Source organism: Camelina sativa, chromosome 6, assembly GCF_000633955.1.
Source record: "Camelina sativa cultivar DH55 chromosome 6, Cs, whole genome shotgun sequence".
Classification (NCBI taxonomy): Eukaryota; Viridiplantae; Streptophyta; class Magnoliopsida; order Brassicales; family Brassicaceae; genus Camelina; species Camelina sativa.
Window position 1 is genome coordinate 10,872,815 of NC_025690.1, and position 20,614 is coordinate 10,893,428.

Here is a 20,614-nt window from a genome sequence, read left to right on the forward strand (position 1 = left end):
TTTAATCCTGACCGCTGAAAGTTACATGATGATCATATCTTAAACCGTCAATTATTTTATAGCTCCATGCCTCCATCTATAAATAAAAAATAATGCTTCCCAAGTTCCCAGTTCCCATATCGTTTGTTAATAATTCTCAAACCCTAAAAAATCAATTTTGTGACTTGGAAGGATGGTTCACAATTGTTTTTCAAGGGGATTGTCTTCGTTCTACGTCAGAGTCTATCAGGTTGTTGATGATCCTTCAACGGATTCAATCATCTCGTGGAGTAGCAACAACAGTTTCATTATCCCGACGTGGGAGAGTTTCGCAGAAAGATTATGCCGACGTGCGTTGAATTTGGTGTCAACTTCTCAAGTTTTGTCTCCAAGCTTCGTTCTCATGGCTTTAAACGAGTTAAAGGGCCTGGACAGTTGGAATTTGGAGACGAGTATTTTGTCGTAGATCAACCGCAGCTTTTGAAGTTGATGATGGTCGAAGCTTTGAGGACTAAACGTAATGCAAAGAAAGCTAAAGCCAAAGCCAAGAAAGATCGAGTGCAAGTAGAGGGTCTCTTGAAACACTTACAAATTTGATCATAATATAATCACAACTTCTTGTATAAGTACTTTAGTAGTAATGAATAATGTATGTTTTGTATAAACCGCTTTTTGTGTCTCATATCGAGAGTGTTTAATCAAATAGGCCAATTTGTATCTTTTAAGCTTGCTACTCTTATCTACCGTATGTATCTTGGATAATTGAAATCAATTGCTTTAGTTATTAGAAACTTAAAAATAAACTTACAATTTACAGTGGACCATGAAGATGAGTAAATTGCTAATTCCTAGCCAAATTAGATTGGGTGCTTTGATATAAAGAAAGAATGTCAAGAGATGATGATTCGTAAGGAAACAAGTAATTCAGATTCAGACATCATTAGCTCTGACCAATCATGGCTGCCATTTGTATTAAAGATACGAGGTTCACCTGTTCGCAACATATCTAAACAATACAAGATCCTAGGCCTCTAGCAAATCTTTTCTGATTAGACACATGGACGATAAGGGTTCTATAAAAGCTACAACAGGAGAATTATGAAACCGTTCAAAATCTCAAGGAATCATTATGGATTCGTGCTTTTTACCCGGCTTTGGATGAATCTCTTTGGCTTTGTTGGAAGTTCTTTCTAAAAAATGCAGATAAGCTAGCCGTAGCAGCGCGACCGTTCTCTACACACAGGAAATAATCGTCCACTGAAACAACACAGAAACAAAAGTGAATTCAGAATTACACATGATGCAGTGACTGATAAACAAGTTCATGAAAACATATAGTCCATATAAAACTGCTTCAACATAGTGAATTATATTCAAGAAATAGAAGTTAAAACAGTACCAGACATTACTCCATGGGTAACTGATGTAATGATCCCATGCTCTACTGGCTCGCCTTCCGCTACTAATGATCCTTCCGGAAGAACAGAGAGAGTTGTATTTGGAAAGACTAAATACGCAAAGGCCGACATTTTCTGTCCATTGCAATTTAAGTGAGTACAATCAATACTCCAAAAGAAAAGATAACAGTAATGTACAACAAGGTTTTTCAAATAACCTTTTCTTCAAGCTTGTTCGGATCGAGTACAACGTATCCATTATCAGCCAGGCAACAGCATATAGCAACTGAAAAGTAGAAACGCCGATAAAATAGTAAGAAGAAAACACACAAAGTTCACAAAGTCAATTAGAGAAGAGTATAAAGTTGCAAAGAAGTACCAGCAAGATGCTTCATAGGGATTCCTGCATCGACAAGCGCTGCACATGCTGCATTTATCGCACACGGTAGAAGCTACACAGAATTGAATCAAGGAACAAGCAGCCAATACTATCTTCTATATTAATGTACCAATTATTTCACTAACACATATTCACACTCCCAGCTTATAGGATTACAAGCTTTCACTACTAAAAACTATATAAATGCTCAAATCGGCATTGCATATACCGGATTATGTGTTTGATACAGCAACAGTAAATGGTTTCCAAGGGGCAAGGACCAGAAAAAGGATACAGAACCATCATCATGTACAACCTACACGGGAATCAAAAAATGAAAACATCAAAACAACTCAAATTGATAAATTGAGAATCATACACGGCAGGACAATTATTACAAGGGAGTGGAGAGGTGCTGAAATGGATGAAGAATCGATATACACAACACTTAAAAGCTATTCACCTGAATTATCACTGAGGTGGTGGTATTTGGATTGACTGTCAAAACACAAATACTCTGTATCGTCCTTTTCAGTATCATCTCATACTCCTTTTCTACTTTCCCTATCATTATGCAAAGTAAAAGTCAGTCAGAATCTTAAAACCAAGAATCACTTGTACCACATACTCAAGCAACAAAGAAACATCAAGAAATGATTGAACTACAACTGAATTTAACGAGTACCAATCTGCCCGGTTTTAGGCTTCCATATGACTTCAAAACAAGCCTTCTCAGCATTTTCATTCTTCTTTGTTCCTGCTTTAGGTCCATAAACTGCAGCTAGAACTTTTGTATCTCCTGAAATAAAAACGAGAAGCACACCCATTAGAAAGTTCCATCAATCCCATTCAAAAAGGAGTTAAAATATTTCATACCACATAAGAGATATTGACAAAGCTAGATTATATGCAATCAAACAAAACAAGGATACATGGAGATTGAAACAAATACCTTGCGACCAGCTAGCAGAGCCATGAGGACGATGAAGGATGTTACGAGAACAAGCAAGTGGCCTCAGCTGATTAGGTGTTCTTCCATCTTCTCTATCAATCTCCATTGCTCCAATACTTCTTCACATAACAAGGGTTTCATAAAGTAAGCATCTTTGGTCCCAAAATTCAAATTCTCATAAGCTATACCTACGAATTGTACCACTGAAAACAAAAACTGGTTCTTTCAATCCTACAATACTCGTTACACAAAGTATAAACAAATAAGAAACAACGATGCAACACGAATCAACATAGAGCTATAGTAAAAAACCTAATTTCGAGGAAGCTAGAAGACGAGACACGATCCTTATCAAACAAGAAGACTAACCAAAGAGAGAATAATACACAGCTACGGAACTGGAAGCTGGAAGAGAAGAAGAATCGTTCTGAGGAATTAGGGTTTATTTGGGTTTAAGTTACAAAACCCTCAATTTCAAATCAATTATAGTGTACCAAGATAAACCGGTCGGTCCGGTTATTAAATCATTGGTTTAACTTTAACCAGTAAACTCGACGAGGAAAGATACTCAATGCGGCGTTTGAACATAAAACAATCGTCCGGAGAAAAAAAAAATCTTCAGTATAACTGACGATTGATTCCTTTGAATCGACGATATTCAAATTTGATCTGAGATTCAAATTCCGGCGATTACGCGAAGAAGATGGATGATGAATTGTTGGAATTGCAGCGTCAGTTCGAGTTCGCTCAACAGGTGAAGTCAAGCGTGAGATTATCGGATCGAAATGTCGTCGAATTGGTTCAAAAGCTTCAGGAGCTTGGCGTTATAGACTTCGATCTGCTTCATACCGTCACCGGAAAAGAATACATCACTCAGGTACTTGATTCTATTTCGTTTCCGGTGTGAATTTAGACTCTACGAGAGAATCGCCAAATGGTTTTGCGTACAGTTTTGGTATCATGATGTGAGTTATGTGTTGATGGAGTGAGAAAACGATAGCTCTGCTTGTTGCATGAGGAATTTAATCGGAAAAAAATGAAGTTAAATTGCTTGATCGAGGTTTTGCTGAACATTGCGAAGGTTTTGGTTTGTAAATTGTGTCTTGGTTTGTTGCAGGAGCAATTGAGGAATGAAATTACTCGTGAGATTAGTAAATTGGGACGTGTATCTGTAATTGATCTGGCAGATACGATTGGGGTTGATTTGTATCATGTGGAGAAGCAAGCACAAGATGTGGTGTTGAGTGATCCAGGGCTAATGCTTGTCCAGGGAGAAATAATATCACAGAATTATTGGGATTCGATTGCTGAAGAAATTAACGAGAGGCTTCAAGAATGCAGTCAAATTGCTGTGGCTGAACTTGCTGGTCAGTTACAGGTTGGCTCTGAGTTGGTGCAATCAGTTTTGGAGCCTCGACTTGGAACTTTGGTAATTGTGCTTTCTATCTACTCTTGAGCTTTCCAATATTTGTTTAAGTGAATGTGAGCTTTTAATATCTTTGGATTTTTATTTATTTTATGTTTTAATATTTTTAAGGTGAACGCTAAGCTAGAAGGTGGACAGTTATATACGCCTGCTTATGTAGCACGTGTGACTGCTATGGTTCGAGGTGCTTCCAGGGGTATATTTGTTCCCTCCAGCTTGTCGGCATTGTGGGCACCATTGCAACAGTTGGTACAAGAAATGAATGGATCCAGTGGAGTTGCTGTTGAGAATTCGTTTTTCCAGTCTATATTCAACCGACTGTTGAAAGAAGAGGAGATGCTTGGATCACTACGTGCTGGAACCCATTGGACTACTAGCGTATGTCAAAAAATTCTTATCTTTCGGGATTCTGGCACTAATGGAGTTACAGTCACTAAATAACGACAGTCTTTAAAATTTCATGAGAGCACTCTTGTCTATGCTTGCTGTTTTCCTTGTTCAGTTACCATTCATCAGAGTAACTTGTTTGATTTTGGTGACAGGCTTTTGCAATTGCACAAAAGGACTGCGTAGACTCTTCTTTTTCACAGGTTTGGTGATCATTTTCTCTGAAATGTCCATAGTCCGTCTATTTATCAGTTGGTTTTGGAAAATGACTAAAATTTAAAATTCATCAGACTGCAGTTTTAGTATTTTTTGTATATTATTCGTTCTTGAAAAAATGGTGAATCAACAGTTTTATGGTTTCTTTTGTTCCGTTTTCCTGCAGAATTCCTACATCTCTTATGAGACCATGCAGAAGCTTGGGATTTCTCAAGCTGTGCAGTTCTTACAGGTATTGTATCATGTTAGTTTAGCGTAATTTTTCCGTAGTTTGGGAAAATCTAAGTTATGGAATGATAGCTAGAATGAGTGTTATGTTGCCTCCTTCACTTTATTCCCATTATAAGTTGTGTTTTATGACATGTATAGGCTAGATATCCAGATGGTAGACCGTTAGCTGCTGTATTTATTCATTCGTCAATGATTGAGATGCTGGATTCTGCAACCGAGGATGCTATTGAACAAAACAGCTGGTGAGAATAAATTTCTCGTAGTCTTTTTCCGGTTATCTATGACGTTCGTTTTCTTTTATGCTATGATGCTTATATCACTAGATCCGTTGTTACTGACACCCTTGATATTGGGTTCAGGATTGATTCTCTCTCTGTATTACCTTCATCATTCACGTCACAGGATGCAAACAAGATGTTGCTTCTTTGTCGCTCTGTCCAATCAGCTCTCAAGGTGGAATTTTTTTATCAAATTTGATAAGTAGTCAACACTCTTTTGTAATAAATTGCTGATTTATTTAGCCTTTCAGGCTGACAAAGCACTTATCTTGGGCGAATCCTACGTCCTAAGCAGTGGGTTTATCAAGGTAAACAGATGAAATGAAGGGTATTATTAGTAGTTTCGTTACGAGCTGCTGTCTTTCCCATTTGGTTTTCTCCATCTGAACTATGCTTTGGTTTACCTACTAATGTTTAGGGCATATATGATCAAATTGAGAAAGAGGCAGAAGCGTTTAGCATCCAATCTTCTACTGCTAGTTTGATAGATTCTTCAAGAAAATCATCAGAGTCGACAGAAAGCATACCTGCTAATACAGATAAAGGGTCAAGGAAGAAAAAAGGAAAGTCTGTCAGCACGAAGGCAGCCACCGTAGAAACTGTTCCAGAGGAGGAAGAGGACGCGCGTCCAAAATCTAAAAGAAACCATAAGAAAGGCAGGGATTCATCGTCATCACAGAAGTTGGATTCTAAAGCAGGAGGCAAGAAAGAGTCGGTGAAAGCACAAGAAAGTAATAATATTATTCCGCCCGACGAATGGGTGATGAAAAAAATTGTTGACTCTGTGCCTGAATTTGACGATGATGGTACACCTGAGAACTTTTTCTTATGTATGAATAAAAAAAAATGTAGCTATGAATATTGAGTGCATGTGACATAAATTCTGGTGTTTCTTGCAGGTATGGAGAACCCAGATTCGATTCTTAAGCATTTAGCTGATCATATGAAACCTATGCTCATTAATTCACTAAAGGAGAGAAGAAAGAAAATCTTCACAGAAAACGCAGATAGATTGAGGCGCTTGATTGATGATCTGCAGAAAAAGCTTGATGAGGTATAACCAACTGCTTTAATTATAGTTTTATCATTCGCTTGACTACCAATAACCAATGTCTTCCCTCTGTTTCTCATCTTGGAGCTGTTACTCACCACTAGCACCCAGCCTGATAGTATTTTGTGACATTATTTTTCTTGGGTTTCCTTTTGGCAGTCTTTCCTAAATATGCAGCTGTACGAAAAAGCGCTAGAGCTTTTCGAAGATGACCAATCGACTTCAGTAAGTACTTTCAGTCATTTTGCAAGCGACGCTCTTACTACTCAAAGAAGCTAGTGTGTAACACTTTCTTGTCTTCTGGTCCTAGGTTGTTTTACATAGGCATCTACTGAGAACAACAGCAGCTACGATTGCTGATACACTTCTTCATGGGTTGGTAGGTCAAAAATAATATAGTGTTTCTAAGATCATCTTCGTATTTTTGGTTTAACTAATCAAGGTTCGGTTATCAACACAGGACATCCACAACAAACTGAAGAATGGTATTGAAGTTGGAGAATCCAAAACACAAGATCCAGTTTTGCTTGATTCTTCTGAGAGAACTGCCCTTGTAATGCAATTTTGAGCACTAATCTAACTTAGTACTGTATTGTTGCACTTTTTCTTATTGTCTATGTTGCTAGCCGATGTTTAACTCTCCCATATTTCCTTTTTTTTTGGTGCAGGCTAAGAATCTCAACGGTTCTCTTCCGAAAAAGGCTCTTGCATTAGTTGAGGCATTGGAGGGAAAGGTTAGACCTTCCTTTATGGATATATATCTTTTTTCCTTAGTTGTTAACATAACGCCTGGCTTGTTGAACAAGTGGTTGCCTGTTTCTTTTTTGTTCTGCCATCTCGATTCCTCTTCTCCTGTGGCTAACCATGCTTATGTACAGCCAAAGTTTCTGTTCTGATAAAATTTTAATGGGAGTCGGGGATCTTAACAAAAATATGGTGGTGCACATATATATAGCTATAGGCTCAATAGAAAAAACTTTATTAAAACTTAGGCCCGCCTGATCTATATTCCGCTACCTAGTTAATAATCCTCTTATAGGGTGGTTTCACTTTGGCTCTTCTAATGAATACATCCTAAGCGCCATTTGATGGGATTATTTTTGTTGCAGCGTGTAGACACTTTCATGGTCACCTTCAGAGACCTGGCAGAAGAAAGGTATTATAATTCTTATTTTTCGAGGAATATCTGAAGCAAGTCTGCTTAATTGGTTTTCACTTTTCACTGGATTTGAACTGCATGTTAACTATATTTGTGCAGTGGATTAGTCTTGAAGAAGCTTGACAAAAAACTGGAAAGGACACTCCTACATTCATATCGTAAGGTATGTACCAGACCAGATCGTTTTTTCTAATTTTATGATCTCCCATCATTGCTTTTTATCCCTTCAGTGATGATGTTATCTCTGCTTGCAGGATCTTACATCTCAAGTTTCTACCGAATCAGACCCTGTTGCACTTCTCGCTAAAGTTGTCTCTCTCCTTTTTATTAAGGTACATATCCATGTTCGTGTAACTACTCTGTGCTTAGAATCCGGAATTAACTTATGGTTGGAATTCGACAGATTCACAGTAAAGCTCTACAAGCCCCTGGTAGAGCCATTGCTGCGGCTATTTCTCACTTGAAGGTATTACATCTTAAGAGAGATTCACACTAATCCTATAATCTTTTCTCTCGATCATTCCATTTTTCTTCCGCAGTCACAGGTGTCTGGTTACTCTGTATTATATCGTGGTCTTATTTTTTCGTCGCCAACATGTCTATTTCAAACCTTGTAGGATAAACTTGATGAATCTGCGTACAAGACTTTGACAGATTACCAAACAGCAACTGTAACTCTTCTTGCTCTAATGTCAGCTTCATCCGGCGAGGTTCATATACTCCTCTAATTTCGTTGGCAACAAATGTTCATTTGAAATACAACCAATTAACTCTCTGTAGCGAATGATCTCTTTAAGCTGTTCATTCACATGTACAGGAACATGACTGCTCCTCAGATAGAATCTTGACCAAACGGGAATTTCTCGAGAGCCAGATGCCATTGCTTAGAACCCTCGTCCTTGGCGAGTCACAGCCACAACAACAATCCTAATCCAACAGAGTCAGGTCGGAAAGTTCCCTTAGTATTCTGCTGTTAAGACCTAGGTCACTCTGCTAAAACTTATTAGGAGTAGGAAAAATCGACTCATGTTCGGAGAATTCCGTTGAAACTTCAATATACAAAAGATTTGCATGGTTTGACCTTAACTATCTATAAATGAAGGCTTTTATATTTCAAAACACTCTTTTTATTAAGATTTACTTATATTATCATGATACAACGAGATTGATGATTACAAGAAAAAGAAGGATTAAGGACTCACACCGTTTATTTTACACAATCACACATTATTATTGTCTTTCAACCTCCCAAGTAACCCTTAACCAGAGATATCAATAGACTTGACCTCAGGCTTCCTCTCAGGAACTTTTGGCACCGTAACGGACAACACACCATTCTCCATACATGCCTTCACTTCCTCCACCTTTGCATTCTCTGGCAGCCTAAACCTCCTCATAAACTTCCCACTCGACCTCTCCACACGGTGCCACTTGTCACTCTTCTCTTCATCCTCACTGCTCCTCTCACCGCTGATCTGAAGTATGTTCCCATCTTCAACCTCTACCTTCACCTCTTCCTTCTTAAGCCCCGGCAAGTCCGCCTTGAACACGTGCGCCTCAGGTGTCTCCCTCCAGTCCACTTTAGCGTTTGTGAAAGCGGCAACGTCCTTGGCCGGTGCGTTTGTCAACCCTGACGGCGTCATGAATCCTTCGAACGGATCCCATACGTCTAGCGAGAAAGGGTCGAACACGTTTGTTCTGCGGCCTCCAAAAATGCTCGGAATTAGAGACATTGTTTCACTTATACTCTTGACGATTTGCTCTGTTTTGTTTTGCTTAGCTATGGAAACTCTTTTAACTCTTTGTTGATACAAACACCGATATGTGTCGTGGCATATTTATAGGGAAAAGATGGGAGGGTAGAGGATAAGAGAGAGAGAAAGTTCTGCAAGGTTCTTGAAAATTCAGGTTTTGTCTTTTTCTTTTCTTTATATTTTATAACGTTCGTCTTCGGCTACCAGATCTCTCAGGTGCTTTCAAGAAGTTTCGACGTTGAGAGGGTTTAGACGACTTGCAATTCAGTAGCTCGGCCAGTGAACGCTATGCCGTTTTATTGTACATGGGCTTCGTTAATGGGCCTTAACTACGATATGACATGCAATTAGTCAGACGTCTATTACATACAATGAACACGTGTGTTTTGATGCTAAAGAAAATGTGTTTATTAAACCGGAAGGATCGATCATAGGAAGAAGATGAAAATGAATAGAGGAATCAATAGACCTACTTAGCATGGAATCAGTGCCGCAGTGGTTAAATTCGTATATCTTAATTAGGAGTTTTCGAAATTTGTTTTTGAAAGCAATAGAAAATAATTATTTTTGGGACAACAACAAGTCAAATAAATAACGAGTGTGACACAATTGTGTGATGAATAATAAAAACATATGTGATAAATAAAATATAAAATATGATGGTAAAGTATATGGTTATGAGAAAGTTGAATAAATGAAAGATTGTAAAATAAAGTATAAAAATATTTTAAGGAATATTATATGTAATATTCCCTATAACTTGTATTATAAATAGCAAGGTTGAATAAACAACAAAGTATGGTTCTTGCAAAAAGATTAAACTAAAATTGCTAACAAAAAAATATTTAGAATTATTTAAATATTTCTAAATAACAATCTTCCTGAGTAACTATTTCTAAAAAATCTAATATTTCAATGAATCTCTTGTAATTATTACTAGGTTAAGACCCGCACGTACTTGCGGAGTTATATCTGTCAATATAACTCAAATTTAAATTGGTTTGGTTTTAGTAAGTTTGTGAATATTTGAAATAATTATGATTTCACTACAAAAATTTTTTATCCACATGACGGTATAACCGGATCAAACTTGAACCAAATTAGTAACCGTTAGAATTTTTATTAAACCCGTATACTATTAAATCAGAAACAAATCAGAAAAAAATTAAATTTCCGAATGGAATGACCTAAAATATCAAGCTGCGCAAACACACCTTAATAGGTGTATCTCGCAACTGATTTATTATTTTTTTACCCATATAAAGCCCATTTCGTGAAACCCACATGAGTAATGTGGGACACAATTATCTAGGTGTGCGCAGACATAACTATCTAGGTGTGTTTGCGCAGCTTGATAATTTAGGTCATCACATATATATTTTTTCTAATTTATATAAAACATTTAAAAGGATTGGATAAAAAATTCAAACAGAAAACTCAGTATTTTCGTTTCGATATATTATCATAAAATAGATATTTACCTTTTTCCAAGTTGACGCTTAATCAAATTAGTTAGGTTTTGAGAATTGAAAATAGTTAAATAAAACTCATTTCCAATATGGAAAATTCTTGATATAGGACATTTCTCATATAAGACAACCTTTTATTTACGATTGAAAAGGGGATGGGGACGAAAGCAAAAAATTACAGAAGTCCCGCATTTTGCAAAAATACAAATATAAATTATAGTATATTTATATATCATATGATGTAATAAAAATATTACAAAATTAATTGAATTAATTATTATCACACAATTTATTATAAATTTCAAAATTATATCAGTGCAAATTATTATGAAGAAACAAATTTTCTTAAAAAAAAGGAAAAATGACAATGTTGAGTAGTAAATGGGACAAAAAAAGAAAAAAGAGATAACGTTATTTAAAAAACTAAAACAGAGACATTTTTAAAAAAAATTAAAAAAACAGAGACATTTATCTCTTCCTTCGTCTCTTTTCCCCTTCTTTCTTCTGTATTTCTTCTGAATCTCATCGATTTGGATCAAATCATTTGATTCACGACATGCATGTCTCTTCCTGATTCCCTACATTCGTCTTCTTCTTATTCTCCTGTGATCCGCAAAGAAATCGGGTTTCACGACCACCAAGGAATCTTTCCAAGTATGATTACCGCCATGGGAGCGTACATGAGGGATAGTTCGACTTCCGGAGACACTTGGTCTTACGTTGTCGTCTTCGTCGTCTACCTTCTATAACTTTGGTGAGATCGAATTTACAATATATGCTTTGTTTCCGTTGTGTGAATGTTTTGATTGAGATATATAATTCTAATTTTATCACTTTGTGTATTTTTTAGCCAGATCCAATTTGAAGAATGTGCAACGAAGTTTATATGATTTGGTCGCTTTGGTTGATAAAGTCTGTCCTACTGATTTCTTTGGGTCAGGTTATTTTGATTTTGCAGCTAAATTTTCAAAAGTCTGTTTCAAACTTGCATCAAGTATAGAGAGGAATTGAAATTGTTTTTCACCGTTAACTCTTTGTTCATCTAAACGTTCTGGTTCATGATTTGAATTAGAAGGTGTATTTTTATCGTCGGTGCTACTAAAGCAGTATGTTTGTTCTATTGGTTCAGCGTCACTTAAATTGTGGTTGTAGTTGTGTTTCAAAGTTTCATCGTCATTGTTGCTATCAATGTTGATTTGTTCAAAAGTAACTAAGTAAGCAAGCTTGACCTTGCAAATTTAAAGATTCAGATATTAAGGTGGGAGTCTCCCAAATGTTAAAAGCTTACCTTGTAAAATTTGCGAGAAAATGCATGTTTTTGTCTTGTAAAACATAGCTCGATGTTTATGTGTGCTTATACATGAAGCTGAATTCTAACAGTGTTTCTCTATGAAAAAAGTGTAGATAAATTAATTGTTGATACATATGTTTTAACATATACATGAAAACGTATTTTATCATCTAATAGTTAAAACTAACGTTTAGAGGCTTGATTCGCAGAAGGAGGTGGCTTCATCGGAAGTATAGCATGTCTTTTGTGCTGTTATGGAATATTGAAGTAGTCCTAGATTTGGTTTATGAACCTAAATAAAACAAAAAGAATGTAAGTTAACAGAGGTTTTATTTTAATAATCTCATGTAGATATAAATTATGAAAAACTATATGAATAAGATCAACATCGAGGAATCACTCAATACCTGGAGGTGTAATGAAAACAAAATCTCTTCTTGAGAGGCTGCTTCTGTTAACATCTTTGCTTCTTGTAATGTTTAAAAAATATTATATTTAGTTATACAATAGAGACTAGAATGTAATGTCAGTGATACTTAACCTTTTCATATGGTGTCTGTTTTGCAGAAGATAGGTGTATGTTTGCCAATGTTAGGTAATTTCCATCATTCCTAGCAGGAAAGTTGGTAATGTCTCTAAAAACTCTATTAAATGTTGAAGTAAGAGGAACAAATCCATTAGACTGATTATTATGACTATGAGGAGTGGAACTTGGAAGTATTTGTGTCCTCTTTGTTTGAATTGAAACATATTAAAAATCTATAAGAGAGTTTAGCTTTTTTAGTAATTAAGCTTGTAATATTGTGTTTCTTGGTGTTAGTGTTATGAGCTGCGGTGATGAGCCGTATTTATAGAGTTTAGAGGAGACGATAGAGTTTAATGTGAGAGAAGAGATAATCTTGTTGACCAAGCTAATAATATCTTGAAGATCTAAGATTTGTGGAATGTGTGAGTAGGATTTAGGATGATTATAAGGAATATGCTTCTAATATCTCAATGGATTCAACGCAAGAACCATTTAAGATTTTTCTTTGATTCGATAATGAATTTGCTGATATGGTTGGTTCCTAATTCTCCGTGAATCATAATTTATGATGATAAATAAGCATATTTATCCCCAAAATTATTTACTCAATTTGTTCAAAGGTCGCTGTAGAAGTATCTGTTTGGAAACAATTATATGGTAAACAGGATCCGAATAAGGTTACTCCTATGACTAAGGATCCGCATCTTGTTGCTCTATTTAGATTACCACTTTATCCTCATTGTTTTTTTCCTTCTTCATTTGTTTTTTTAAGCGCAAAGGTATTATATGGAATTTTCGTAAAGCTTTTTTTTTTTCCTATTTTTGTACTCTCCAATTAATAGTATCTTCAATTAATAGTATAGATTTGATGGAAGACTTTATTTAGTATTTAGAATTTTTTTCAAGCATATCTTCGTTTGTAACTGAAACTTCGAAATCTTAGAAGCCACACACACTCATAATTATAGCATACAAGACGTAAATATTATGAATACATATGGGAAGAAGTATATATACGTAAGTTAAAGAAACAGAAGTTTTTGAAGAGAGAGAAATTGATCAAATTATGAAACTTTGTGGGGGTGTTAGTTTGAACTGCTTTAAGTGACGACCAATTCAGCCTATGTTGATTTATTAGTTCATTGTATGAAAACCACCGTTGGCCATTGCTTTCCTGACCTGAACTCTTGTCAAGCCAAATGCCAATAAGTCACTATAAATTTTAATTGTCAACTCACATTTTTTCCCGCAAATTTTCATCTAAATTTAAACAAATCCAACATCCTAAAAAACTTTCTTATGTTCATAACTTTTTACTAGTGGAGAATAACTTAGGCTAACGAATAAGTGCGGATACATGACCAATCAGGATCAGAAGAATCAAAATCCTACCCGACAAAATCAATTACTGGAAACATATACAATTCAAGGTAAAAACATTTATTTCACATGATGTTCAATGTCGTTGCGCTACATAAGATTGGTTCACTAATCATTCCAATCAGATCCTCGATCTCTCCCATGTCTGCGCTTCATTTGTAAGCTGGTTTGTGTCGTTGCCCATCTGTTGTCCTATCAGAGTTGACACTCCAGTCCCTATATTAGGCACTATCATCAAAACAGTTAACTTTTTCACATCTCTAAACTAGGTAGAATTAGCCATGACCAAAAGTTCATGAATGGATCAAAATATAATCAAATTATACCAAACACATCAAGAGACTTCATGTATTAATATACCTGTAGACGTAGGCATAACCAAGGCTTGCAGCTTAGCTTTGCGACGATTCGCTAAGATTATAGCGATGAACACATATGCACCAAGAACAAATGCTACCGCAGATACCACACCGATTATTATTGGCAGTTTACTGCTATTATCATTAGTTGATCCACCTGATCCGAGATCAAATATAAATTTTGTAAATTACATAATACGCATAAATAAGTGTTTAATTTGTTATTTCGGCATAATTTCGCATGTTATGATCACTGTGAGCTTTCATCAAATTAATAAAGAAAACAAGTTAAAAATGAATTAAAAAATCTAAATACTAACCTGAGCTCACTCCATTGCTCCGTCCAGTTCCTTCTTTGCTAGTTCCACCGGAGCCTTAATTAACACATTAAAAAAACAAACGTACATCACATTACATAAGTGACTATATAATCCAAGTTTTTGTTTTTTGGCAATTCTTGATTATACACAAATATAGACTAATCACAAAAAAAATTCCATTTCCCAAAACTAACCAGATCCGGATCCACTGCCCCCAGATCCTCCTCCTCCTCCTCCTCCTCCTCCGCTTCCACCTGATCCTGATCCGCTTCCGCCTTCGCTTGTACCCTTACTTATCACATAAAGCTCGGCTGCATTTATCATGGGCGGTAAAAGCGCACTAGCGGTGGAGTGGAGCACCAGTAGGGTGCTTGAGCTGGCCAACACATCTCTCACGACCACTTGCGTAGTTTTTCCAAACACAGGCACAACTGGACCCTTTCCAACTTGCTTACCACCAAAGAAAATGTTGAACGATCGTAAACTCGACTGGAGAGGCTCGGAGAAATACATAGCCAAGTAAATCGGAACTCCTTCTGAAGGAAGAGTGGGGTCGACTAATGCTAAGCCTTCCCCGGTCCAAGAATTACGGAGGACGGACTCAGGCGGCTTGTTTGATGCACCAGATGTATCGATCGTTACGGCCGTGGACGGTATTCCTGTGACCAATAAGTTTATGGTCGGAAGCCAAAACCTACCTTGAAGATCCGATCTAGCAAAAATAATAATAATTATTATTACAATTCGATGATGGTTGTAGTTAAAACTTGGCATTTATGTTTGTGTTGAGGTAACATAGTTCTAATTTTTTGATTTCATTAACAATTAATTTACCAAATTTTCTGATTTAAACGCTAGAAATTGCTGTTTCATTTAAAATTATACACATTTTAATCTTGAACACCAAAACTAAATATACTAAGTGATAGGATATCGATGGTTACCTTAGAACTTCTGTTGCACCATACGCACGTCGTTGTTGGTAAAATAAACCTTCACCAGGACCAAGCTCATCATACATGCCAGCGGCCAAATCGACAACTTCAATGGATGATACAAAAGGGTTCGATGAGGAAGACGTACGCACAAAGCAAACGCTGGTTTCTCCGCTGGTCGGAGAAAATATCAGCTCCAAAATGTACGGTTCAAATGCCGAGGATATCGATACAATGCCTCGGTGTTTCCCTTCAAACACTACGCTGAAGGTTGGAGTTGACGACTTCCCGTCGTAGTTCCCGTAGTAATACATCGTTCTCACCAGAACTTTTCCACCTTTTGTAACCGGAATGGCGGAGTAGCAATTGGTGTCGCCAGTAGGAAAGTACCGGAGTGTGGTGAGAGATTTCTCGACCGTGGTGGACGAAATGGTGGCCGACTCTCCGGATGTGATGAAGTCGTTGTCTCCAACCCATTTTAGGTTGTTGTTGTCTACGCCCGGCAATGACGTTCCACAGTCTATGTTTACGCCTGTAATAATTGATTTTGCATGCATGAATCATTGATGGTTATGAAGTCTTTTTTTTTTTTGTTCCTAAAATTAGTTTTAGTCATCCAACTTTACCCCCAGTTAATTTGCATACTATTACTGACATAATAAAAGCATCGTATAATTCAAAATATATACCCCCACTTGATAATTGATAAATACAACTTATTGATATCTTGAACAATTGTTATGTTTCCATATAGTTGCTATGAATTGCCATTGTGGATCATGTGATTTTACAACACAGTAAACAAAAGTCATTTGACTCGATCCACATGATTAATGGACATTTTTTTAACGCTTAATGTGTGATGGTTTTTGGTAAAACTACATTACAGGCCGCAATGAATTTTCTGACCAACCAGAGGACAAGAAAAGTCATCTGCTAACATTTTTGTATGCATCCTCGTCACATAGAAAACACTAAGCAAAATTTGAATTATAAACAGAATCCCTTAATTATGTGAATCCATCCGGACCAAGATGCTAGAGTTTACGGCCAAATCCAAGACTCTTCCTGCGGCTACTAAAGAAAGAAAATTTTGAATTACGTGTAATCAAAAATACTTACTGGAGGGTTATGGTGCAAAGAAAGAAGATAAGAAAAAGCAAGTCAGCAGCCATGGCCGGAGCTACTTTTGAACTAATGTTCTATACAAAATTTATAGAGACACCCGAATATAAATACATAATCTGTGTATAAAGTGTTATATGTATCTAGTTGAGCTGTCAATTAGTATTTTAAAACCAAATTGACATCGACCAAACATTATAAAACATGAGAACAAATTCCTTGAGTTGGTTATTCAAGAACGGCCAATTACAAAATATTCCAACATGCATTTAATTTATGATAATTCTTGTTCATGCAACCATGTAAGAAAATTTACTTTCAATGTAATATAGAAATCTTAGTTTTAATATCTGACACTGAAAAAATTATATGCAATTTGAGATCTTATTTTACCAAAATAAAAAATAAAAAAATAACAACTCGAAGCCTAGTGGGTTAGTTGACTTGTGTGATCGCTAATGTGAGCAGGAAAGCGCAAATCAATTAACTCCTTGATCATATATATTATAGCAACTTATTTCCAACATTTTTTTTTTTTGACTTCTCTAGTCGCATGCTTCTTCTATCATGTGGTGTTGACGTGTTGTGTACGGTGTACGGTGTACCTATCCCAAACGTTCCACCAAGCAACTTCCGGTTATTCAGTTTCATCTCATAGTCTCCAATTCATCGAGGACTTCAGTCAGAATCTTGACAACTTCAAAATCTGGTCCCATTAGCTCGAACGAACCAGCGATATCAAAATCAGACTGATAAAACTCTATATTTCTCCCTTTAGATGGATTGTCCATTTTCCCTTCTGTCTGATTTTGCAATTTGGTATCTTTTGAATGATATATGTGAGTCCATTCAGAGCCACATACTGTGCATATGGAACATATAATCATATCGTAGAGAGCAAAGCTCTCCACCTTGATCAGCAATTATCATAAACCAGTTTGGACTCTTCTCCGTACTTCCCCATAAGGATCTCTCTCTCTCAACTGAGGTGTATCAAGTGCAGTTGCACCATACCTCAGTTGCAACTGCAACACTAATAACATCTTTGTACTGAAGCCGGAGACGGTTCGTTATCAAACAAGACAGAGAATACAGTGCCACGGAACTGTAAGCGTGGAAGAAGAACTGAAAACAAAAACAGAACCAAAACAGAAACAGAATCAATGCTCAAAACACTCTTCTAAAACAGAACTGAAGACAAAAAATAACCGCTTCTAGCTCAATACTACGTGTTTTGGAATAAAGAATTTATGTTTTTTTTTTAATATTTCAAAACACTCTTTTATTAAAAGGAAAAAGAGAAATCGATTGTTCAAGAAAGTGCTAGGCGGAATCCAGGCGGTAACCTAACGCCTAGCGCCTAGAAGAATTAATCGGAGTTTAAGCGTTTTTAAAGCGTTCTAGGCAGATATATACATTTATGCAAAAATATTATATATAATATATAATATGTATATGTATATATAACCAAAATTTAAACAGGGATGAAGACAAATATATTTCATTGTAACATTTGGTGAAGTTATTAAATAAAACCTATTATAATGAATAAAAATAACAAGAAATGTGAGGACAAAATGGCTAAATAAGAAAAGCCATGCCAATTTTTAAAGCCCAATAAAGAGTTAAATTGTTCACATGACTCCATTCACAAGTAAAAGCGTTTGTAAATTAGGATTTATGTTAAGAACATGTTTTTGCAACCGCCTAAAACCGCCGAATCTGATTAAACGCTGCCGAGACCGCCAAATAGCTTGTCCTGCTTAGTACTGCCAATTAAAGAGAAAGCGTGGCGGACCCCTCACGCCCAGCGCCTATGCGACGCCTACACAATCACACATTATTATCTTCAATTCTCAAACTATAAGGTTAGGCGCTTAACCGGAGATATTAATGGATTTGACCTCAGGCTTCTTCTCCGGCACTTTCGGCACCGTGACCGACAAGACACCATTCTCCATACTGGCCTTCACTTCCTCCACCTTGGCATTCTCCGGCAGCCTAAACCTCCTCATGAACTTCCCACTTGACCTCTTCACACGGTGCCACTTGCCACTCTTCTCTTCATTCTCACTGCTCCTCTCTCCGCTGATCTGAAGTATGTTCCCATCTTCAACCTCCACTTTCACCTCTTCCTTCTTAAGCCCCGGCAAGTCCGCCTTGAACACGTGTGCCTCAGGTGTTTCCCTCCAGTCCACTTTAGCGTTTGTGAACGCTGCCACGTCCTTATTAGCCAGTGCGTTTGCCTGCGACAAGAACCCTTCGAACGGATCCCATACGTCTAGCGAGAATGGGTCGAACACGTTTGTTCTTCGGCCTCTAAAAATGCTCGGAATTAGAGACATTGCTTGACTTCCTTAACTCTGTTTTGATAGTGTTCTGTTTTCAGATTTTGCTTTGCTTTAAACTCTTTGCTTTTGTGTTGATTCAAACACATACGTGCCCTAGTGTATATATAGGGAGGGAGAGAGAGAGAAGAAGAGGGTAGAGTGATAAGAGAGAAATGTTCTGCAAGTTTCTTCAAAAATCAAGAATCTTCTTTAGAAGCCTACAACTACAAGAATTTCAGGTGCTTTCACGAAGTTTCGGTTAGGGCTGGGCATTCGGGTAACCCGCTCGGGTTCGGGTATTACCCATTCGAGTTCGGGTAAACGGGTTTAGAAAAATAGAACTCATTGGGTATTTTTAGATATATGGGTTCGGTTCGGTTTAGGTACTATCGGGTTCGGGTCGGTTTAGGTTACAAATTTTAGAACCTGATTAGTACCCGAACTACCGGGTACCCAAAAAAATATAATTAAATTTAAATAAATTTAGTTAAATTTTGACTTACATAACAAAATATTTTAGATATTTTGATTATTTTTGATATTTAGGTATAAAACTAAATGAAATATTCAAAATTATAATCATAATTTTGGGGTAATTGCATTATATTAATGATACATATTATAAATATGTTTATATGTTCGGGTTTGATGGGTACCCAAACGGGTAATGGGTATTGCCCGACTCTAACCTGAACCCACGGGTATTAGAAAATAGAACCCAATAGAGTTTTATAGGCAAACCCGTATCCAACCCGAACCTGGTTTTTCAGGTCGGGTTCAGGGTTGGGTATTCGGGTATGGTTTTTATGCCCAGACCTAGTTTCGGTGCTGAGGGTTGAGCCGACGTGCAATTCACCAAGTAGACGGCTGAACGCCATGCCGTTTAAGTTTAAATAAGCTTTGTTAATGGGCTTTACTATTGTGGCCCATTTAAGATCTCTAGTTGTTAGAACTAAGATACCAATTTAAAAACAATTTTTTAAAAAAAGTTTTATAATATATTAACTAATATTGGTATGTTTGCTACTTTTTATTTTCTTTTTGATGATGACATAGAAAATATTATTATCCTGCTAAGTACAAAATTTGAAGTAAAAAATAGTGAACTCGACAAGGCTATTTTTTTTGTACATTGAATATCCAAAGGTTTAAGAAAAGAATATCACATTTGATTATGTGGTTTAATAATACCTCGTCTTCAAACTAAAAGTAGATTTAAAACATGACATAACAGCCGTTGAAATACGAAATTGGTAACCGGTGATAAAATTCCAAGACAATTGAGAAAAAATAAACGTTTATCAAATACTACCACAAATCAGTAATCAAATTTTCTCCTATAGTAATCCTTATATACCTGTCAGCTCTTTGTTGATTTCATATGAATCTTGCGTCCCAAAATTTTTTTACTGTTTAAATTGTGTCAATAAGAGCAATTTTTTTACAAAATGTATGCATGACTCTTTTGTATTGTGTTTGGATAATAAACTATTTTTCTCACAATGGTCTCCAACATTGTTAGTGCTAATATAACTTTTTGTGGCATGGCTGCACCTCTATATGTGCAGTATGTCAAAAAAGTTCTCTTGGAAGCCAAGAATGATTCAGAGACCAAGACTGCTTCTGCACTTTCAATGATAATATTGAGTGTGATAATGAATTAGTGTGAT

The 20,614-nt window shown here is 36.4% G+C and overlaps 4 protein-coding genes, 1 long non-coding RNA gene and 1 pseudogene across 9 annotated transcripts; 2 read left to right on the forward strand and 4 right to left on the reverse strand.

Moving 5' to 3' along the window:
- Positions 903 to 3,149, reverse strand: LOC104790853 (exosome complex exonuclease RRP46 homolog). Of its 5 annotated transcripts, none has more exons than XM_010516649.2 (9): positions 3,077 to 3,149; positions 2,708 to 2,823; positions 2,441 to 2,554; positions 2,219 to 2,319; positions 2,051 to 2,071; positions 1,756 to 1,828; positions 1,595 to 1,662; positions 1,379 to 1,511; positions 903 to 1,236 (listed from the first exon to the last, which is right to left on the reverse strand). In XM_010516649.2, exons 2-9 carry the CDS (start codon positions 2,811 to 2,813, stop codon positions 1,124 to 1,126), a joined length of 729 nt encoding a protein of 242 aa, XP_010514951.1. In that variant the 5' UTR covers positions 2,814 to 2,823; positions 3,077 to 3,149; the 3' UTR covers positions 903 to 1,123. The 5 variants fall into 5 exon arrangements, with proteins under 5 accessions (XP_010514951.1, XP_010514949.1, XP_010514950.1 ...); XM_010516647.2 differs by having other exon boundaries at positions 2,708 to 2,826; positions 3,077 to 3,146; XM_010516648.2 differs by having other exon boundaries at positions 3,020 to 3,142.
- On the forward strand, positions 3,281 to 8,566 carry LOC104790856 (E3 UFM1-protein ligase 1 homolog). Its single transcript, XM_010516652.2, has 20 exons — positions 3,281 to 3,584; positions 3,825 to 4,136; positions 4,245 to 4,511; positions 4,676 to 4,723; positions 4,903 to 4,968; positions 5,106 to 5,209; positions 5,327 to 5,420; positions 5,497 to 5,553; positions 5,664 to 6,051; positions 6,145 to 6,299; positions 6,456 to 6,521; positions 6,607 to 6,675; positions 6,757 to 6,849; positions 6,965 to 7,030; positions 7,406 to 7,452; positions 7,555 to 7,618; positions 7,710 to 7,787; positions 7,859 to 7,921; positions 8,073 to 8,165; positions 8,273 to 8,566. Exons 1-20 carry the CDS (start codon positions 3,411 to 3,413, stop codon positions 8,384 to 8,386), a joined length of 2,418 nt encoding a protein of 805 aa, XP_010514954.1. The 5' UTR covers positions 3,281 to 3,410; the 3' UTR covers positions 8,387 to 8,566.
- Positions 8,545 to 9,275, reverse strand: LOC104790855 (17.4 kDa class I heat shock protein-like). Its single transcript, XM_010516651.2, has one exon. The coding sequence runs from the start codon at positions 9,186 to 9,188 to the stop codon at positions 8,715 to 8,717; it is 474 nt and encodes a 157-aa protein (XP_010514953.1). The 5' UTR covers positions 9,189 to 9,275; the 3' UTR covers positions 8,545 to 8,714.
- On the forward strand, positions 11,159 to 12,970 carry LOC104790857. The gene is made up of 4 exons (XR_768825.2): positions 11,159 to 11,432; positions 11,529 to 11,613; positions 12,179 to 12,281; positions 12,537 to 12,970. It is a non-coding gene; the product is annotated as an uncharacterized LOC104790857 (long non-coding RNA).
- Positions 13,941 to 16,046, reverse strand: LOC104698906 (annotated as a pseudogene).
- On the reverse strand, positions 18,492 to 18,959 carry LOC104790859 (17.4 kDa class I heat shock protein-like). Its single transcript, XM_010516654.1, has one exon. It carries the CDS (start codon positions 18,957 to 18,959, stop codon positions 18,492 to 18,494), a length of 468 nt encoding a protein of 155 aa, XP_010514956.1.